General features: G+C 42.7%; 3 protein-coding genes across 4 annotated transcripts in view; 2 read left to right on the plus strand and 1 right to left on the minus strand.

Annotated features, from left to right (window-relative positions):
• Positions 1-1461: 1461 nt before the first annotated feature.
• Positions 1462-8327, plus strand: nup54 (nucleoporin 54). Its single transcript, XM_079405333.1, has 14 exons — positions 1462-1688; positions 1944-2056; positions 3282-3359; positions 3824-3898; positions 4219-4353; positions 4661-4872; positions 5243-5430; positions 6042-6238; positions 6427-6481; positions 6554-6647; positions 6722-6829; positions 7112-7231; positions 7323-7433; positions 7962-8327. Exons 2-14 carry the CDS (start codon positions 2020-2022, stop codon positions 8088-8090), a joined length of 1539 nt encoding a protein of 512 aa, XP_079261459.1. The 5' UTR covers positions 1462-1688; positions 1944-2019; the 3' UTR covers positions 8091-8327.
• On the minus strand, positions 8203-18079 carry ppef2b (protein phosphatase with EF-hand domain 2b). Of its 2 annotated transcripts, none has more exons than XM_079405331.1 (17): positions 17960-18079; positions 17616-17722; positions 17149-17276; positions 16938-16992; positions 16677-16852; positions 16440-16554; positions 16295-16341; positions 16056-16222; positions 15894-15930; positions 13349-13498; positions 12948-13253; positions 11953-12138; positions 11173-11315; positions 10811-10917; positions 10336-10502; positions 9373-9460; positions 8203-9253 (listed from the first exon to the last, which is right to left on the minus strand). In XM_079405331.1, the coding sequence occupies exons 2-17, from the start codon at positions 17689-17691 to the stop codon at positions 9045-9047; spliced, it is 2157 nt and encodes a 718-aa protein (XP_079261457.1). In that variant the 5' UTR covers positions 17692-17722; positions 17960-18079; the 3' UTR covers positions 8203-9044. The 2 variants fall into 2 exon arrangements, with proteins under 2 accessions (XP_079261457.1, XP_079261458.1); XM_079405332.1 differs by having other exon boundaries at positions 8712-9253; positions 17482-17722; positions 17960-18035.
• A 2556-nt stretch (positions 18080-20635) lies between these two features.
• Positions 20636-21055, plus strand: part of LOC306862414 (bone morphogenetic protein 7-like) — a 2953-nt gene continuing 2533 nt past the window's right edge. Inside the window, exon 1 of the mRNA XM_079405211.1 lies at positions 20636-21055. This exon is cut by the window's right edge and continues 104 nt beyond it. The gene's annotated coding sequence lies outside the window, so the exon portion shown is untranslated.

Here is a 21055-nt window from a genome sequence, read left to right on the forward strand (position 1 = left end):
AAAGAACTGCTACTATCTGTGCAAGACAGAGATACTTAGCCAGCTTGGAGGAGAAGAAACACAAGCAAAGAATCAAAAAAGAAAAGCACTGTTTGAAGAAATTGAGGAGCTTCAATCAAAGAAAAAAAGGCTGGAGAGTGACATGCAGGCTCTTGTTGAATCAGCCGACAAATATGCTTTGAAGACTGAAAGTCCAGGGCAAGTTACTCTGATAGCAAAATCAAACTCCCTGAGACATGCAGCTACGGAGAAAACAGCAGAACTGGAAAACAGCGTAGTGAAAAGCGTTTACAGCTTAAAGGCAAATAGAAAGTCCTATTTTTCCTTTTTTCTTTGTTGCAGATTTGCACATATACAAGGTTTAAAATGTTCATGAAATATTTTCCAAAAATATTGAGGTTTTGAGCAGCTGCATCCCTCTCGGTCAAAGAGGAAAAAATGGGATTTATAATAAAAAGTGATTTACAAAATAATTTTGACTTCAGTTTATTTATTAATGAGTAACGTCTCTATTGAGTGAATGTGCAAATGTTTAATGTTAACAGGTTTTACCATGTTATTACAACATTTAACAGCTTATTAATTAAAAAAATTGAGAAATTCTTAATTTAAAAACTCTTCAGTTTAAATCTTGTACAAGAACTATAGCAAAAAAACAGTTTAATGCATATTTCATCACAGGACCTATATTTCACTGCTGGTTATACCCTGTATAATTGTGTATGTGACGAATACAATCTTGAATCTTATCAATATTTCAGAAACTGCATTTGAATATTTCCAGTATTGAATTCAGTGGACTTCATTAAAAACTGTTTAAAACGGTCTAAATGTATGAAACCTGACATTTTTTAAATATAGATATGAAGTGTAAGTGACATGTTAAGTAGAGTAAGGATATGCTGGGGGTGTGAATCTGGTGATCATGAGAGAGACGGAGCTGCTCATTCTTTCGCTGGTCTGGGCCACTCGTATCTAGACCCAGTGCATCTCATTCTATACTAATATAATAGACCGCGCTGTCCTCGCAGCCATATACTAAAACTTACAAATGAAGAAAATAGTGTGGAGACCTCCTCTTTCTCTGGAATAGTGATGTGTTTGAGTAGGTCATCCAATCACAGAAATGAGTGATTTACACCAGTATATGATGCAGCTGCTGCTGTGGAGGAAATGAAGACACTGTAAAATATATAATGAGGATATTAATGAGCAGTAAAGGCATACTGATGGTCAGTGATATTAGCTGTTTGGGCGTGAGGTTATGGTTCACACTCACTTCAAAATTATATCAAATATCCTGGGTTAGATTTAGTTTGCAATTTGGATTATTTTTTTGCAAATGCTATTTCAACTATTTTTGAAGTGCTTCTATATTTATATTTTCCCTCTCTCTTCTGTTAAATTATTAAGCAGTGTTTTCTTGTGTTTTATGTGCTGACCACTGGGAGGTGCTCTGGCCAGATCTTTCTTTCTTGGTTTTCTTCCCTGATGTGATGTAGGCCTATGTTGCAAAGCGGAAGTAAAAGTTTCACGCGTTCTAACAGGAAAGAGTCCCGCGTCTTTGTTTAAAACCAACACTTCTTTTATAAAGAACACCGTTTTGTCACACAACGCAGTGCTGAGAATAAATAATCGAGTCTCGAGCCATCGATATGCCATGGACAGCACCTGGTGACGTCACACAGGTAAGAAGGTATAGCTGGGGAACAGGTACACCTTTAGAGTCTTCGTAGAGTGCTAAGAGACAGCCCAGTTCAAGAATTCAATCTTTGACAGATGTTGTTATGGTGATGAGTTCAGCATTTCTCAAGTGTTTCATCATCAGTGCTCTTTACTAGAACAAAAACATCAGTTCACAGAGAGGGTTGTTAAGCTCGTCCTGCAGTATTCTGTTTGCGCTTTACTTTTCAGTCACCACTGATTTATTTGATTTGACGCAGGAAGTGTGTGCGCGTAGGAACCACTTGTTGATGGTTTCTGTTTCCGGTCGGACTGTATCGCGGCGGAACCGGAAACATGGCGTTCAACTTCGGCGGCGCGGCCAACAGCGCGAGTGAGTTCAATTAAACTCTGTTACTCAGTTCTGATAAACATTCATAGTTTGATATGAAAAGCTGTAAAATATATTAATACACACTTGGACTCAGTCAGAAGTAGAGTAAGGTAGCTGTGAGTGATCGCAGCAGCGGATCCGACGCGAATCTCTTCTCTCGGAGGCACTTGTTGTTATTGTTGTTGTTGTTGTTGTTGTTATTGTTGTTGTTGTTGTTGTTATTGATGATGAAGAAGAAGAAGCTTGGAGCTTCTCGTGTAAATCATACTCATCCTCCGGTAATGACTGGCTATAAATATCGATAATCCCAAGAATCGATTAGTCTGGCCTGCTTTCAGTAAATAAACGGAACATTGTATCGCAATAAATCGCGCTTAGCTTTGATGCTTTTGATATGAAACAGTCTCAGATTTCAAATTCTGATCATTTTCTTACAATATTCGAGCAATAAATGCTGTTTAATGATCACTGCGCCAGCGTGAACTCATCATCCTTTAATAACAGTTTTATATATGCACCATATAACATATTCATTATCATTTTAAGTGTTATGTAGGAATAAATCCGTCAAGTTTTTATGACAGCCACTATTTATATTTAAAAAATACAAATTGGAGTAGAAATATGTATTTGTAACTTTATTATTAAGAACTGAGTGTAATTTAGGTGTTTGTATACAAACCAGTTAATTTCATCCTTCGCTATTATAATGTAGCACCAAATGACTCTCATGTATATTTTGCAGCATTAGTGGAGAGATTTATTTTTTCTTGAGAAAGTTTGGCATGTACTACTGCACCTGATATATATCCAGAATAATCGATACCAAGTCAAATCTTTAATTGAATAAAATTGCAAGCTTGTGAATGAGAATCGAATCATGAAATTTGAAGGAAAGGATGTGACGTGTAGCCCAGTACAGTTCCCACAGAGTTTGTGCTCTTTATTTCACATCCAAGTGCTGTTTCTGCCGTGGAGCCGTTGGGGTCCGGTTCTTGCTCGAGGGTCTCTGGGTGGAAGAGAGCGCTGGTCATTCACTCCGCACCTGTTCCCAGACTCGAACCCCCGACCTTTGCGTTACAAGTCCAACTCTCTAAGCATTAGGCCACGCCCTAATCATCACCATCACATGCATGTGCTTACCGACAGCATTCCTTCAGATGCTCAGCTTTATGAGACAGTTGTCAGGGTTACAGGTGCTCACCAGCTGTTGTCATGGTTACAGGTCTTTCTGGCACAGGCTTCGGAGCCGCGACCACAACATCTGCACCCACGGGCTTCGGCTTCGGATCGGGCGGCACGGGTGAGTGTGTGTGTGTGGGTATTGGGTGAGTTAGTGTGTGTGCAGTGAGTCTCCAGTGTCTCTAACACACTGCAGGTGTTTCTAACTCTCGCCCGTGTGTGTGTGTGTGTGTGTCGTTAGGATTTGGCTCTCTGGCCCCCAGCAGTGTCCCCGCTGCGCCCGTTAGTTTTGGGGGCTTCGGTTTGGGCCCCGCGGCCCCTGTGCTCAGTTTTGGCAGTAGCCTCAGTGGAGCAGGTAGATGAGTGCGAGAGGTCAGAGGTCATGTTACTCATGATCAGCTCACATCACGCGCTCATTCGTGTGTGTGTGTGTGTGTGTGTGTGGTTAGTGTGTCAGTGACGCTCTGGTCATGTGATCAAACCCGCTCTGTCCATCACGCATGTTCAGCATGTCCATCTCTGTTCTGTGTCCACGTCTGTCCTGTATTCCTCTCATGTGTGTGTGTGTGTGCGCGTGCGCTGCAGGTGCGTTCGGGGGGTTTGGCACTACCACTACCGCCGGCGGCAACAGCTTCAGTTTCTCCACGCCATCAAACACAGGTACAGCTTTGATCCAGACAGTCGGGAGCGTGTTTGCTTGTGTATATTAGTGTGTGTGTGTGTGTGTGTGTGTATATTAGTGTGTGTGTGTGAGTCTATGTTAGTGTGTGTGTTTTGTGTGAGCGAGCATGTGTGTATGTGCATATTAGTGTGAGTGTGTGTGTGTGTGTATATTAGTGTGTGTGTGTGAGTCTATGTTAGTGTGTGTGTTTTGTGTGAGCGAGCATGCGTGTATGTGCATATTAGTGTGAGTGTGTGTATATTTGTGTGTGTATATATATTAGTGTGAGTGTGTGTCTGACAGGAAGTGCTCTCTGCAGGTGCGAGTCTCTTTGGAAACACTCAGAGTAAGGGCTTTGGCTTCTCGTCGGCTCTGGGCACGAGTGGAGCTCTGGGCGGCGCTGGACTGGGCTTCGGAGGATTCGGTGGGATCCAGCCCGCTCAGAACCAGCCGGGTGAGTCTGAGAGCACTTACTCTCTCCTGAAACACACACTGATTTCTCCTTGGTTCGGTTCTGTAGTGTGTGTAACACATTTCCCATTATGACTTATGAGAATAAAGGCAATAATAAATTCTCTGTCGGGCCAAAAGCCACCTTATTCAGACGATCTCAGAGCAGCTGTTCATCAAGTCTGATCGCAGTGTTTATGTATTTATAAAGGACTGAACGAATCGAACTAAGAGAGAAGACGCAACATGTTCAGAAACAGACGCTCTGAACGAGCCATGTGTGTGTGTACTGAGTGTGTGTGTGTTTGCAGGAGGCCTGTTTAACCAGCAGGCGTCTCAGTCCAGTCAGCTCTTTAACACAGCCAGCGCTCTCTCCGCTCCGTCGGTCCTCAACGACGAGCGCGACTCCATTCTGGCCCGATGGAACCAGCTGCAGGCCTTCTGGGGCGTAGGGAAGGGTTACTACAGCAGCAGCACACCCCCGGTGGAGTTCAGCCCCGAGAACCCCTTCTGCCGCTTCAAGGTCTGACCCTGAGCTCTCTCTCTCTCTCTCACACACACACATACACACACACTCCCTCACTCCCTGGGCTCTCACACACAAAAGAAAACAGCTTCACTCATTCTGAGTTTAAGCATTTCATTAATGTGATATTGTGCACCATCTCTCCTTCATTTAAAATGTTGTCCTAATATTTCTGACATTGTTATAAAATGTGTGCAGTGTGTTTGGATATTTTTTAATGGAGGTCAGCTGGTTCCTCAGATTTTCAGATTGTGTTGAAATGACAACTTCAGTGTATATTGATGATTCCAAATGTGTTTTGTTGTGATTCTCTGATGAAGTCCGTTTCTCTCTCTCTCTCTCTCTGTTCATCTGTGTCGTGTCTCAGGCGGTGGGCTACAGCTGTGTTCCTGATGTGAAGGATGAGGATGGTTTAGTGGCTCTGGCTCTCAATAAGAAGGAAGCAGATGTTCGCTGTCAGCAGCAGCAGCTGGTCGAATCGATGCACAAGGTTCTGGGAGGAAACCCGACTCTGACGGTCAATGTGGAGGGAGTTCGAGCACTGCCCGATGACCAGTGAGACTCATCTCCGCCTCCAGCCTTTCTTCAAACTCTGATTTTAAATACAGTCATTAAACAAAACACCAATGCCTGATTCGTACTGCACCGAACGCTTTCCAGCTCTGCACAGAAAATTAAGTTATTCCGAGGAAACTTTCCCAAATCTTGTCCTTATTATTGGTCATAAACTATGAAGTGGTTTTGAGAGAGGCTTGTTTGCTGCGTCTCGTTTAAAAGGCAATTGTTGTATGTGGCCAGCAAACGTGACCTCCGGAGAACACAGCCTTCAGAACGACACTGCAATTAAGAGCTATTACAAACTTGATCATCATGAAATTATAGGTTGAACCTGCAGACTGTGAGCCTCAAATGATTGTGATCCACAGATCACGGGGAACAAGCTGAAACCTCACTGAACGGAGACTCAATGAATTTACTAATAACAGTAGAAGGTCTATAATAAAATTAAACTGCAAGCATGGGATTTAATAATATCTGTGAGCTTGAAATTTTCTGTGTGAACGCGTCTGAGAGCCGCTGCTGTGTGTTATAACGGCTCCGGTCAGGATCAGACGCGGCTGAGGTTTGATCTGACTCTGAGCTGATATCCTCTTGTGTTTGTGCAGAACGGAGATGATCATTTATCTGGTGGAGCGCTCTCCTAACGGCACGTCGAAGCGAGTCCCGGCATCCACGCTCTACAGCTACATGGAGCAGATGAACGTGAAGTCTGTGCTGCAGCAGCTGGGTGTCATCATGGCAGTCAGTCGCACCGCACTGACCCCGGCGCAGCTCAAGCAGCTGCTGCAGAACCCACCTGCAGGTACATGTGTGTTATTACAGACGCGCGCACAATCTGACTGGAATTAAACTGCTGGTGCCGTCTGGCTAGGGGAGAACGGAACACTTTTGCCCTGTTTAATACTGTAAAGCTGCTTTGACACAATCTGCATTGTAAATAATGGTGACTTGACTCGCTGAGGAGCGCCACTGACGTGTGTTTGTGTGCAGGTGTGGATCCCATCATCTGGGAACAGGCCAAAGTGGACAATCCAGACCCAGAGAAGTGCGTCTTCATTAATGGCTCGTCAGACGCTCGTGTGACCTGAGCTCACCAGTGCTGTGATTTTCTGCTCAGGTTGATTCCGGTGCCCATGGTGGGCTTCAAAGAGCTGCTGCGCAGACTGAAGTTCCAGGATCAGATGAACAAACAGCACCAGACCAGAGTGGATGTGAGTGAGACGCTCCGATCCGCTGCTCTCTCTGACGCTACTGTCATGTGACCAGCTCTGTCTCTGTGTTTCAGATCATCTCTAATGACATCAGCGTACTGCAGAGGAATCAGGCCACGACCGCCGCCAAGATCACACAGTACAAACGCAAGCTGATGGACCTCTCACACAGAGTGCTGCAGGTACACACACACACACACACACACAGAGTGCTGCATGTCCTTCAGTACAACACACACACACACACACTCACACAGTACATAACAACACACACACACATACAGTACAAAACATACACAACACACCCCACACACACACACACACACTCACTCTCTCTCACTCACTCACTCACACACAGTGCTGCAGGTACACACGCACACACACACACACAGAGTGCTGCATGTCCTTCAGTACAACACACACACACACAGACAGAGTCCTGTCTTTTCTGTGCTGTGTTCCAGGTGTTGATTAAACAGGAAGTTCAGAGGAAGAGTGGTTACGCCATTCAGCTGGACGAGGAACACCTTAGGGTTCAGCTGGAAACCATCCAATCAGAGCTCAACGCACCGACACAGTTCAAGGTGTGATCATCAGCTGGAACACACCTGCCATCTCAATGTGTGTGTGTAATGTTTGTGTTTAATGTGTGTGTGTATAATGTGTGTGTTTCAGGGCCGACTGAATGAACTCATGTCTCAGATTCGGATGCAGAATCATTTTGGAGCCGTTCGTTCAGAAGAGCGTTACCGTGTTGATGCCGACCTGCTGAGAGAAATCAGACAGGCAAGAACCAGAACTTGCTGTGTGTGTGTGTGTGTGTGAGAGAGAGAGAGTGTGTGTGTGTGTGTGTGAGAGAGAGTGTGTGTGTGTGTGTGTGTGTGTGTGTGTGTGTGAGAGAGAGAGTGTGTGTGTGAGAGAGTGTGTGTGTGTGAGAGAGTGTGTGTGTGAGAGTTTGCTGTAGTTTGTGTTCAGAATCGTCTCCAGAAGTGAGAGAAATCTGACAATCTTCCTATGACGGAATCCGGAGTCTCCTGAACTGGAGAAGCTGTACTAGTGAGCGTGTCTGTCAGGTGCACATCTAAACAGTCACAAGGTCATGGGTCTGATTCCCACGGATCAAACCGCTCAAAAAACTGTATTTTGAGTCAGGACCAGCTAATGAACGTGTGTTTGATTCCTGCAGCGCCGTAGACTGATTTCACCCAGCCTTATGAACTCTGTGTTTATCAGTGGCTTTATTTTCAACCACAGAGAATAAAACTGCTCTGTTCCAGCCACTGTCTTTAACTGAAGTATGTGTTTGGTTTTCAGCATCTGAAGCACCAGCAGGAGGGTTTGAGTCACCTGATCAGCGTCATTAAAGACGATCTGGACGACATCAAAACGATAGAAGACGAGCTTCACGACAGCGTTCACGGACGCAGCAGCAAACTCAGCTGAAGCAGGTCTGATCGCGTCAGAGCTCACGTCTCCTTCTGAAGAGGAGTTCAGAGAACAGATCCCTTTCTAACATCTGAACGTGAGAAATAAATGAGACAGAAACAGCGGACGGTGACTCTGATCTCTTTGTGTTGGAGCGGCACGTTTATTTTTACTTACGTGTGTGAATGTGTGCCTTTGATCAGCTGATATGTTTTACTGTGTCTATGATTGATTAATAAAGTTTCACTGTATGAATTTCATGGGTTTGATTTAATGAGTGTTCATGAGCTAAAGCACTGAACATGCCATTGTCTTTACTAGAGTAAAACCCAAGCAAACAGTAGCTATGTGTCTATCCACCTAGTTTTCTGCGCATTTTGGAATATCGCATAAAAATGTATGCGTACCTTTGAGTAGGATCAACTTTTTATGCGATAAGAAAAAAAGCGCATAAACTACGATGGAAACACATTTACCAAATAAATTCCTCCATGCGCATCAAAAAAGTCATGTGATTGCGCGATGGGATAACTTGACTAACCAGCGGACCGATCTCGTTCACAGCATCTGAAATGCCTGAGCAAAGTATTTCTGTATAATTGTTTTACACGACCTCCGAAAGCAATGACCGCATTTATTGTTTCGTCAGCTTGCTCTGAGGCGCGAGTCATTTATTATAAATGGAAATTATTACATTGTGACTTTTTCCACTTGTCTTAGGGATATTTAGTGGCAGCTGGAAGTGACGATTTTGGTCTTTTTGAGTCGTTGGATGGAAACGGTGCTTTATTCGCAAATGTTTTATGCAACATTCCAGTTTTGCGCATAAGTTATATTCGCATCTTTGGATGAAAACATAGCTAATCTGACGTGTTTTCAGTCAGTTCCTCTGTACAGCAGCTGCTCTTGAGCTTCGGAGCAACACCGAAAGCGTTGCGTTGTTTGTGTTCGTTGGCCCTGACGGTCCTGCGCTCATTCGGGTGGCGGCGGCGCCTCCATCTCGGCTCTAGAATGCTCCACCAGGCGAAAGGCCTCCATGAACTCGTTGATATCGATGCTGCCGTCCTTGTTGAAGTCTATGCTCTCAGCCAGATCTGAGATGGCTTTATCGCTGATGTCCGTCTGCAGGTGAGAGCTCAGCAGCTTCCACGTCTGACGAAACTCCTCAAACGAGATCAGACCTGAACACATCCATCTGATCTGAGAACACGTCTGGCTGTATGTTTACAGTTTGAGCTAAACTGAAATTTTTGTTTATAACACGCAATACAGGTTATAAAGCATGTCAACAGCTGATCACCTGAGTGGTCCGTGTCGATCATTCTGAAGATGCTCTCCAGGTTCGAGTGATGCTTGTAGAGGGTCTCCAGGAGGCTCGTGTTTGCAATCTGCCAGAATCAGATAAATAGACACCTATTGGGTTAGTGATGATCAGTAGTGTGGCTATTTTCCTGAACTGAATGGCTTTTGTTCTTTCTATAGTTATGTTAATCATATGCAAATATCAGCCATTGATTAATAAATGACACATTTTAGCAGGCTAGTATTAATTAGTATAAATATACAGTGTTCTCTTTCATATAAATATCAAATTATGCCATAGTAAAATTACCCCATCCTTTGTGTTTTGTTACTTTTTAAATTAAGTTGGTCTTATCTTAAAATATGGTCTTATCTGTATGCTAATTCCTAAAAAAAGCTTCTCAAAGCACCAGAGTCGTGAACGTGGTCTGTGCTGACAATCTGACATGGCTGGGGTTGGAATTGAACTGCGGGTTTCGCCTGGTCAGAGGAGAACTGGCCCCCGACTGAGTCTGGTTTCTCCCAAGGGTTTTTTCTCCATTCTGTCACAGAGGGAGTTTTGGTTCCTTGCCGCTGTCTCCTCTGGCTTGCTCAGTCGGGGACACTTGATTTCTAGTGATTATCATCTATTTGATTGCACAGATACTATTTAAACTAAACTGAGCTAGACAATAACATCTCTGAATTCAATAATGAAATAGTAGAGCATGGCGCTAGCAACGCCAAGGTCATGGGTTCGATTCCCAGGGAAAGCAAGAGCTGATAAAAATGTAAAAACTGTAACTTGAATGCAATGTAAGTCGCTTTGGATAAAAGCGTCTGCTAAATGCATAAATGTAAATGTAGACACTCTATCCTCCAATCTGATACTGTTAAGTGCTTTGACACAATCTGTATTGTTAAAAGCGCTATATAAATAAAAGTAACTTGAATTGACTTGTGTTGTTTTCTCTGAGCTCACCTCCGTGTTGGGCTGGATGACAGAGAGCTGGTTGACCCAGTCGGGATAGTTCAGCGTCCCGTCCTGAGCGCTGCTGGTCACCAGCTGAGACCTCAGAACCCTCCAGGGCAGAGCCAGACGCAGGACCTTCTCCACAGCAGCGGCCCAGTGCTTCACCGAGATCAGACCTGAGACCACAGACACATCGAATGGTAAACATGACCATATACGCTCAGTCTGAACATCTATTTTACATGACTAAGTCAAACTGTAACTCATTTCAGGTCGTGGAGTTTCTGCTAATGACCTGGAGTGTGTTTCCCAAAAGCAACTATGGTAGTAAGTTCTGTCGTTACCAATGGAGTTCAAAGGAACTTGTGACCATAACTAGCTAACAATGCTTTTGGGAAACGCAACCCTGGTCAGCTGATTCAGGTGAGCTTGATTAGGGAGAACAATGCTGGGAATTGCTCTTCTGTGTGTGTGTGTTAATTACCTGTGCGCTGTGGGTCGTATTCCTGAAACTCTCGGATCAGGGCAGATTTGTGTGTAAACAGCTGCATCCTCAGAGCCTGTAATGCAGAACGTTCTGTTCGTCCCACACTACACACACACGCACAAACAAACAAACAAACTGTTTAATATGTGTTTTCCAACCAAATCTAATACAATCAAAAACAAAAATTAAACATTTTAGACTGAGATGCACATGATTGGTTTTTAGAGTAGAGTTCTGCTATCACACACACTTATGTAGCTTTTATTTCTTTTCTTTGAAGGACACCCCAAAACAAGACTTCGGGTTCCACTTCTATAGTCATTGTGTGTGTGTGTGTGTGTGTGTGTGTGTGTGTTCACCTCTGTCTGAGTGTTAGCTCTCGTGTTGATCTGCTGGCCTGAAACTGTTTGAAGTGAGGAATGAGGTCGGGACCCAAACGAATGTAAGCGCCTCTGTTACTGCCAACGTCATAGTAATTAGAGGCTGAAAATATAGTCAAAACCTGCAAATGCAAAATTATCATCCCTTCAGAACATATCACAGTAAAACTCTAGATAACTGGTCTCAAACTCAATTCCTGGAGGGCCACAGCTCTGCACAGCTTAGCTCCAACCCTAATCAAACACACCTGATCCAGCTAATCAAGCTCTTCAGGATCACTAGAAACTTCCAAGCAGGTGTGTTTTGGAGCTGGTTGGAGCTAAATTGTGCAGAGCTGTGGCCCTCCAGGAATTAAGTTTGAGACCATTGCTCTAGATAAATAGATGGGTAAATGGATGGATAAATAAATCAATGAGTTGGTGAATAGATGGGTAAATGGAGGGATGGAGGGATGAGTGGATGGATAGATGGATGAGTGTTGATGGATGGATGAGTATTAACGGATGGATGAGTATTAACGGATGGATGAGTATTAACGGATGGATGAGTATTAACGGATGGGTGAGTATTAACGGGTGGATGAGTATTAACGGGTGGATGAGTATTAATGGATGGATAAGTGGGTGGTTGATTATTAATGTATGAATGAGTATTAATAGATGGATGAGTATTAATGGGTCGATGAGTGTTAATAGATGAATGAGTATTAATGGATAGATGATTATTGATTGGTGGATGAGTATTAATGGATGGCTCACCCTGCCGTTGTGGCAGAATTCATAGCCTTCCTGTTTGCACTCATGAGATCTGATGAGCAGCTGCAGTTTGTGTCTGTCCAGCACTTCCTGTGTGACGTCCGGCCCCCAGTAACACCCGCCTCCTCGAACCTCGTTAGGGACACAACCGTTCTGAGACATCGGGTCACTCCACAGAACATCCACTATCTAGAGAGTGTGTGAGACAAACCGCACTTGAACTCTTGAACACACATGATGTGTTAATGTTGAAGGACAACACCTCAGATCGTACTTGGAGCCTGCATACTCTAAAAAATGTGCTGTCATAAATATAACACCATTTTTGCACCGGAATTTAAAAAAGCATTTGAGTGGTTGTTGAACTGCAAATGTCAGGTAAAGACATATAAAAAAAAAACGACAAAATTATTAAATCAATATGTGACAGCAATAAACTGATAGTTGATAGTATTTTACGAAGCAAAAATGGTTCTCAGTAGCATGGAGGGACGCGTGTGTGGCTTAAGCCCAATGTTCTTGACTGTCTGTGATAAGCTTTGGTCTTAAACGTCCCTCAACGCTGCACATTCTAAACATAACAGTAACGTCTGAGCAAACAAATGACAACACAAGCCAAACACGATTATGGCACCTATTAAAAACCTCTAAACACAACAACAACAAAACATGCTGGCAGACTACCTGCACACACACCATCAAAAAGTACCATGGTATTTCCATGGTCTATTTGACTTTACTCCATGGTAATTCCGTGGTATTCTTTGAAGTAATTTATGGTAATCACTCAGGATCACGGTATATATAAAAGTACCATGATATTACCATCAGATACATCACAGTACTGTGCCACAGTAGTTTTTTCTAAGGTTTCTTCAAATTGTTTGGTCATACTATGATGAGTGAGAGAAACAGAGAGAAAGACAAGAGTGAGTGTAAGTGTGTGTGTGTGTGTGTGTGTGGGTGTTATCAATGCTCCAGTGGGTTTGTGTTTTCACCTGCTTCCATTCATCTGCATCCGTCTCCAGAACCTCAGCAGGATCTGAGTTGGACGACAGACTGAGGCCGGCCAAGCGGCGTCTCTCTCGCAGCTCCTCCTCGACGGAGCGGCCCGTCCGGCCGGACTCAGAGTGCACCGAATGCCGCGGCAGCTCCTGTCGGAGGCGCAGTGGTGTGCCGTGACTCAGAGACTGAACTCTCCTGCGTCCCGCGCTGAACTCCTCGTCTCCGTCTGCACTGAGAGCCGCTTCCTTCAGCCTCGCCGACGCTCCTGTCCTCTTCAGGGGCCTGAGGGCCGAAACGAACTGAGGGAAAACAGCCCAGAAGACAACGACTGACACACATGAAACACAACAACACCCACCTCTGGGTTTCATGTGATTGTTGAAGTGTAACGTACTCGGTGACGGTCCAGTTTGGCGATCACATTCAAGTCCGTCTTGTCAGAAATTCCTCCATGTAGAATCAGAACTTTCTGGTCAATCACTGTGGCCAGCGGTAACCAGCTGAAGATCTTTTGCAGAAGTTTAAGAATAATTTTTCCATGAACCTGTGACGACATCAGAAAAAAGCTCTCAGTATTGCTCTTTCATGTCATGAAGGCGATCGCTTGTGTTTGGAGCCATTTACTGTGAGTTCTCTGATAAGATAAAACGAGTGAAGACACTAATATAGTTACCAATATAGTTATTCTTGGTGTGAACATGACTTGTTTTCTGGCAGCTCTGCACATCTGATCGAGAATTAAATCAGTTGAGTTAAAATTGTATTCAACTCATGCTCTTTCTATCCAACGGAAATGGACTTATCCAGTTTGTCCATGTCTGTTTAATATAAAGAGATTAAGTCAAATGGCATTAACAGCTAAAATACACTATATGGACAAAACTAGGGACATCTGACCATTACACCAACAGGGACTTTAATGACATCTCATTCTAAATATATAGACATTAATATGGGTTTTTCAGGCACTGAATTTGGATTAGAATGCCTGGCTCGCAATCTCTGTTCCAGTTTATCTCAACGGTGGTGGATGGGTTGATGTCAGGACCAGTCAAGTTCTGCCACGCCAGACTCATCCAACCATGTCTTTGTGCGCCAGGGGAAAAAAAGAAAAGGGCCTTCCCAAACTGTTCCTGCAAAGTAGGAAGCATTGCATTGTCCAAAATGTCTTGGGAAATGTTCATTCTTCGGGGGCGATCCCTGAAAAACAGCCCCATTCCAGACGTTACAGTTGGCACAATGCAGTCAGGCAGGTAACGTTCTCCTGGAATCCACCAAACCAAGACTCTCCCATCATACCATGAGATCGGTGGCTCTGCAGAACAGGTTTCCTCTGCTCCAGAGTCCAGTGTCAGCGTGCTTTACTCCCTCCATCCCACGCTCGGCATTGTACTGGTGATGCAAGGCTTCATGTAGCTGCGCACACATGGAAACCCATTCATAAAGCTCTGCTGCACCGTTTTAGTGCTGATATTAATGCCAGTGGAGACCCTCTTCAGCTCTGGAATCAGTGGAGCGTTGGTGACTTTTACAAGTCAAGTCAAGTCACCTTTATTTATATAGCTCTTTTAACGAATTGTGTTAAAGCACTTAATCAAATTGGAGGATAGAGTGTCAGTAATGTCTAAAAATAAGATTAAACACTCAATTTTCAGTTAAAGGTATTTCATTATTTAATTCAGAGATGTCATTGTCTAGATCAGTTTAGTTTAAATAGTATCTGTGAAATCAAATTGACGGTAATCGCTAGAAATTAAGTGTCAGTCATGAGCCCCAGCACTTGCTGACCCACTCTGTGACTTTATATGGGCTTCTGGCTGCTGTTGCTATACACTTCCACTTTCCAGTAATACCACTTACAGCTGAAGGTGGAATATCTAGCAGGGATGAAATTTCACAAACTGACTTATTGCAAAGATGGCGTTCTATCACAGTACCATGCTTCAATTCACTGAGCTCTTCAGAACAAATTTTTTCGACAAATATTTGTAAATGCAGACTGCATGGCTAGACGCTTGATCTTATACTCCTGTGTCAATGGGTCTAAATGAACAGATGTACCCTAACCCTAACAACAATGTGCTAAAATGGAAAGGTTTTTGCTTTGCGTTTCTCATGTACTGAAGTCAACATTGTCAAAACGTTCCCTGGTCACACGGATCTAGGCCAGCAGTTGGGAATGTGATTTTTGTAAAGTAACACTACACTAACATGTAATACATACAGTATATGCATGAATTAGCATTTTTGTAGTTTACACAGAGACAATAACGGTATCACTTTCTTGTGATAACTTGTGCTTTAAGACCTGTTTTCAAAAGTTTGCATTTTCACATCCCCAAAATGCTGCTGTCGTGTAAATATAGGCCTGGTTTCACAGACAGGATTTAGACTAAGCCAGGATTAGGCCATAGTTCAATTAGGACATTTAAGTACTTTTTATAAACGTGCCTAAGAAAAAACATTACTGGTGTGCATCTTGAAACAAAACAAAGGCATTGATATATTTTAAGATCAATCAGTGCAAGTTTCTTTCAGTTGAAACAGCTCAGATTTACATTTTAGTCTGGGACTAGGTTTAAGCCTTGTCTGTGAAACCGAGGGATAAAGTATAAGACTAAGAGAGTGCATGTAATACTGAAATAATCTACAAGACAATGTTTGAATGGAGTTTGTATGTAAAGCAATCTGAGGATTTCATGACCTGAAATCATTTCATGATTTTCATTGTTTGCTAATGCAAACAAACGGTCTGTGATTGTGTGAATGGATAGATGAGAGGAAGGTGCAAATCCCTGCTGGAGGCCTGCAGAGTTTAGCTCTAATCCTAATTAAATACATCCAAACAGCTAACGAAGGTCTTCAGCATCACTAGAAACGTTTGGAGCTAAACTCTGCAGGATGCACTGCATTAGACAAGCGGTGGATGGCCAGCTCACCTGATATTTCCCCAGAACTTCCTTAGTGAAGCCGTATCTGCATGAAAACAAGATTTTTCATTTTAAAATGGACATAAATCCATATGGTCAGATCCATTCCTAACTGAATTTGTTGTTCACAAATGTACTGTAGGTGATTGATTTGATCCATGTCATCTGCACCTCAGATTAACGATGTGGTCCTCGTGGTTTCCTCTGTTCAGATGCACATCATGCGGATACAGCAACAGGAACGCAAACAGAACCAGCAGGATCTCTATGGACTCTTTCCCTCTGTCCACAAAATCACCGTTGAAGACGTATGGGTTCTCCACTGAAGGAAAACCGTTCTAGTATTGAACAAAAATCTGTTACTGGCACATTCAAATGCAATGAATTGAGGATTGTGGAATTTTACTGACTTTGTAAAAGATCAACAGCAGATCCTCAAGATGGCCGTGTAAGTCACCTGCATGAGTAGCAAAGAATTCAATTGCACATTGAACCCTTAAAAACGGTGCGTCTCAATGTGAGACGTCTTGAGAATGAGGTGTGAGTGTTACTCACCACAGATGGTGATCTCTTTGTGTCTGCAGGTGCCCACGTGACTGATGTTGGGCATCAAGCGCAGGAGCGTCCAGGTCTTTCCCAGCAGCTGCAGCACATACCGCGCGTGAAGCTTCTGCAGAGAGAGATCTGCGCTTAAACATGCACTTCTACAGCTTCCACTGACAGATGAGAAAGACTGACTTCATGTAACATGTACATGAAGCTATTTTGCTGCTTTGACAGGAATGATCGTACTTGTTTGTTTTTGAAGGCGTGCACCAGCTCCGTGACGTTGGAGATGCTCAGTGGGAAGGAGAGATGCGGGCCGGTGTAAACATCTGGAACCTCAATGTCTTTATAACAGAAGCGTCTCTCCCACTCCGCATCCTGAAACACCTCACTCTCGCCAAACATCTGAGAGACCAGATTCCCTGAGAGAGAGACGTATGTGTCAGTCTGTTTAGTTACCCTGAGCACTTCATCAGAGGAGACACAGCTGAAGAACTTGCTTCTTACTTTGGCTGTTGGCAGAGCTGAAATGATCCATCAGGTAACCAAAGAAATTATACAGCTGCAGAGATACAAATGTTTCATGTGTAAAGACTCAAAAAGAGAGGCAGAAATATCAACAAGACTTTTAATGCAATAACAGGCCTATGTGACTGTATGTCTGTGCTTCATTACTCATGGACAGACGTATCTGAGGAGAAGATCCGTGTTGTTTCACCTTGATATGATCCTGTTGTCCAGAATACTCTATCGACTGAAAAATGTTCCAGGTGCAGCGGCGTCTCATCTCCAGCCGCGCCACATACTGACGATACCAGCGCTGGATGAGCAGCGCCGCTCGCATTGCTACACAGACAGACAGACAGACAGAGAGAGACAGACACAGTCAGGCCAGCAGGAAATGTGAGTGTTTCTTTAAACTCACAGAAATATGATCTGTCTGACCTGTAGCCGCTGCATGTGAGAGAAACCAAGAAAAACAGTGTTTGATGTTCATTAACACTCACTGACAACAATGAGACTTTTACTGAAATAAATGAGGAGGAATTACCTGGAACTGAGATGTTCCCTACAGACAGACACGACAGAGACAAACACAGACACAGAGCAAAGTGAGCTGTTTCTCTCAGTCATTTAATGGCAGATATTCAGCTGAAAGCTCTGAATTTTTGAAGTGTGTCAAACTGGAATCATCTTGTTGGTTCACGCACCTCGATCGCATGGTTTCAGCTGCAGCTGGTTTGATTTCGTGACTCCGCATCCCATGTTACATCAGTCCGCTGTAAGTACACCTATCAAATCACACACCTATGAATTCATTCATGTTTTTGATTCTGCTAATATGAATTTCACTTTTAAACAGTTATAAATAATTCCCATCACATCAAAGAAAATCAGAAATGATGTGACCCATCCTCTTAGTTTGATTAATTGTTAAACCTGTTTTGTACAGAGTAGTTTAGCTCTAATTCTACAGAAGACCTCCAGCCACTGTGCTTTAGAAAACAGCAACAGAACGCCACACTCACCTGCTGAGGGTTTGTCAGAATCCCTCCATGACAGCAGAGCCTACGGAGAAGTGTGACCAACTTCACTCTCAATGAACCTGGAGAGAGAGACAGATGGTGAGATATGGATCTGATCCGCGTGACCGCTTCATCAAAACAACACGCTGTGGCTGGATTAGGGTTAATACTGCAGCTCGGCTCCAACCCAGAATAGACGGATAAAGAGCTGCTAAAGGCCTCCGTGCGTTTGAGCCTGTCGCTCCGCTGTTCAGAGCCAACGTCCAACTGAACACAGCCACATGAATTTGTTTTTTAATCTTTGTCAATGGCAAACAGACCAGTTCTCTCTGTTCATCACTGGTATATTTAATAGGCTTTAGTATAAAAACAACTGAATTCTACCAGATTTGATCTATTCTGAGTTATCTATTCAAATCATGAGCATATCAATCTACTGTGATGGGACTGAAATAATGCGGCACACTAAAAGCACATCTTCAGAATGGGGGTTAAAAGTGTATGGGTTTTGACTAATAGGTGAATAAGGTTAGGGTTACGCCAGAAAACACTGTTTCTTGACAGGTCAGCAGTGAATGAAATGATATTCGAAGTTGTCCTCAAATGGCACCGATTCCTCAGAATGGCAGATAAACTGTTGTTTCTTTCTTTAGATTTCTGTTCTCACGCAGGTGTTGGAATTCCTCCTGACGCAAGGGAGTTACAGCGCGACAGACTCAAGGACAAACACATCCAGCGCTGCTTTGATTCGGTTCATCTGAGGTCAGAAGAGAAACTACAGATGCTACAACAATGTCCTGCTCTGTATTTCTCATGAGAAATGACCTGCGGAGTAAAATAAATATCAGAAAATGTGCTTCTCATGTTTAAACATGGACTGATTGGTGATCAATAACCCAGCTTTAACCCCCAGTCCTGAACATGCGCTCGCAGTCTTGCAAAGCGTTACTAACCTGCTACATTATTTTAGGCCACCGCAATGAGTCAGGAATCCATTGGAAATTCATGTCAGCTGATAAAATACAATACAATACAACTTCATTGTCAACCCCAATGGTTGAAAATTGTCTTTGACCTCAAACATACATAACATTAAAACCACACAGATATCAAAAAACATTAAATATTGTTCCATCTTAGTGTTTTGATACAAATATCGAATTACTGCAAGCATAAATGAATTCTTATAGATGTTTCTCTCCGCCCTGGGCATTAAATAACGTCTTCTAGAAGGCAATAAGACAAACTGATAATTCAAAGGATGAGTGGCATCTTTCAAATGCACTCAGCTTTCCTAACACAACTTGTTATTAAGAAACCACAACTAGATTCTTTGGGTAAAACTTAGAGCTCATCACTGTCACTTTCTAGTCAGCCAATATTTTAATTTAATAATTAAGTTTTTTATTTACGTGGAAGTAAGCACTGTGCAGTGTTAATGTTCAAACTGTGTATTTACAATGTTTTAATTGGCTGACAGTAATAAATATTCTTATTAGGAATAAAACTGACTCGTTTGTTTTTTTTTTGTTTGTTTTTTTTTAACTGTGCATAATGCTATACTGTATTTTAATGTCGGTCATAATGGTGGTACTTGGAAAGCCAAATATTTTCTGAGGTGGTACTTTTTTTTTCAAACTCAAAAAAGTTTGAGAACCACTGTTTTAGACCATGATATACTCATAGATCGATTACAAAGCTATACTGGTATTCAAGGACAGGCTTTAAGATGGATTAGATCCTACCTGCCCGATCGCTACCACTTTGTTCATTTAAATGGGAAATCATCTCAGTTATCACCAGTAAAGTATGGAGTACCACAAGGATCTGTCCCTTATTTTGGCTCGCTGAAGGTGGCATCCCTAGGCATGGTATACATCAGTTTTGGAAAATAATAAGTTAAATATATATTCACAATGCAAGTCTTCTTTGATACAAGAGAGCTACATTGCGTCTGTGTATAATATGCAACTGGTACGATCATTGTTCCTTTTTAGATGTTCAAGTCATCATCTTGCTATAGAAACAGGCAGATGGAGTAATACACCAATGGCAGAGAGAATCTGTATTTATTGTAAATTAACATCAAATATTTCTGTGATAGAAGATGAGAAGCATTTTTTGTATGATTGTTCCTTGTATGAGGATCTGCGTAAGAAATACTGATCTTGTGCTTGTTGACGTTTGTATTGATGTGTCAAGTGTTTGTAATTCAGGGTATGCATGGAGATTGGCATTGTATATATACACCATGGAATGAAGAAAAGATTATCTGCCAGGTTAGGATTTTGTGGATTTTAGGCCATGTATTCCTGGAATAAATTTGAATTTGAAAAACTAAATTATTGATTTTTACCATACATTTCTGCCATATGTACATCAACTTGACATAGCCACCACTGATAAGCTATTACTAAATATAATGTGGAAACTTTAATTTTCTGTAAAACTGCTTTGCAAGGATTACATTGTGAAAAGCGCTATACAAATAAACTTGAATTTAATTGAACTTGAAATATACACCTGGTTCAGGGTTCTCTGAGGCTTACCAATGACGATGAACGGCACATTTGCAGCTCAAATGAATATTGTATTTTAAAACTTTTCTTGCATTACACACTATACTGCGTATGCTCTATACTCAAGTCTCAAGTCTACTTCATTTATAGAGCCCTTTCCACACAGTTCAATCTATGAGCTGACGCAAGTTCAGTGTCCAGTTGATCATAACGGTCACTTGTCCTGGGAATGAGGCATGTTCACGTATCGCACAGATGCAGGCCGCTTCATGAATGGCTTCTTTATTTTCTTCATTGCTGTTCTTTCTGATCATTTTCATATTTTTCATCTGTCTTCCCGCAGGCTAGAGCTTATCATCTTTGTGTGTAACCGTGTGATATTGTTTTTCTCAGTTCCACCTTTATTCTCCACCTCCTTTTCAACACCATCCGTTTGCTCGACATGAAAACAGTGTAAAGTATTCCAAGGCCAAGCTCGGCCAGGGTAGATAAATCCCTGCTTTCCCAGGCTGCTTCAAACAACATCCATTCATTCCTCTCCAGAGTCCTGAGAGTGTTTGTCACAAGACTCAAGCGTTAT

This window comes from Barbus barbus (genome assembly GCF_936440315.1).
Source record: "Barbus barbus genome assembly, chromosome: 43".
In the NCBI taxonomy this organism is placed as follows: Eukaryota; Metazoa; Chordata; class Actinopteri; order Cypriniformes; family Cyprinidae; genus Barbus; species Barbus barbus.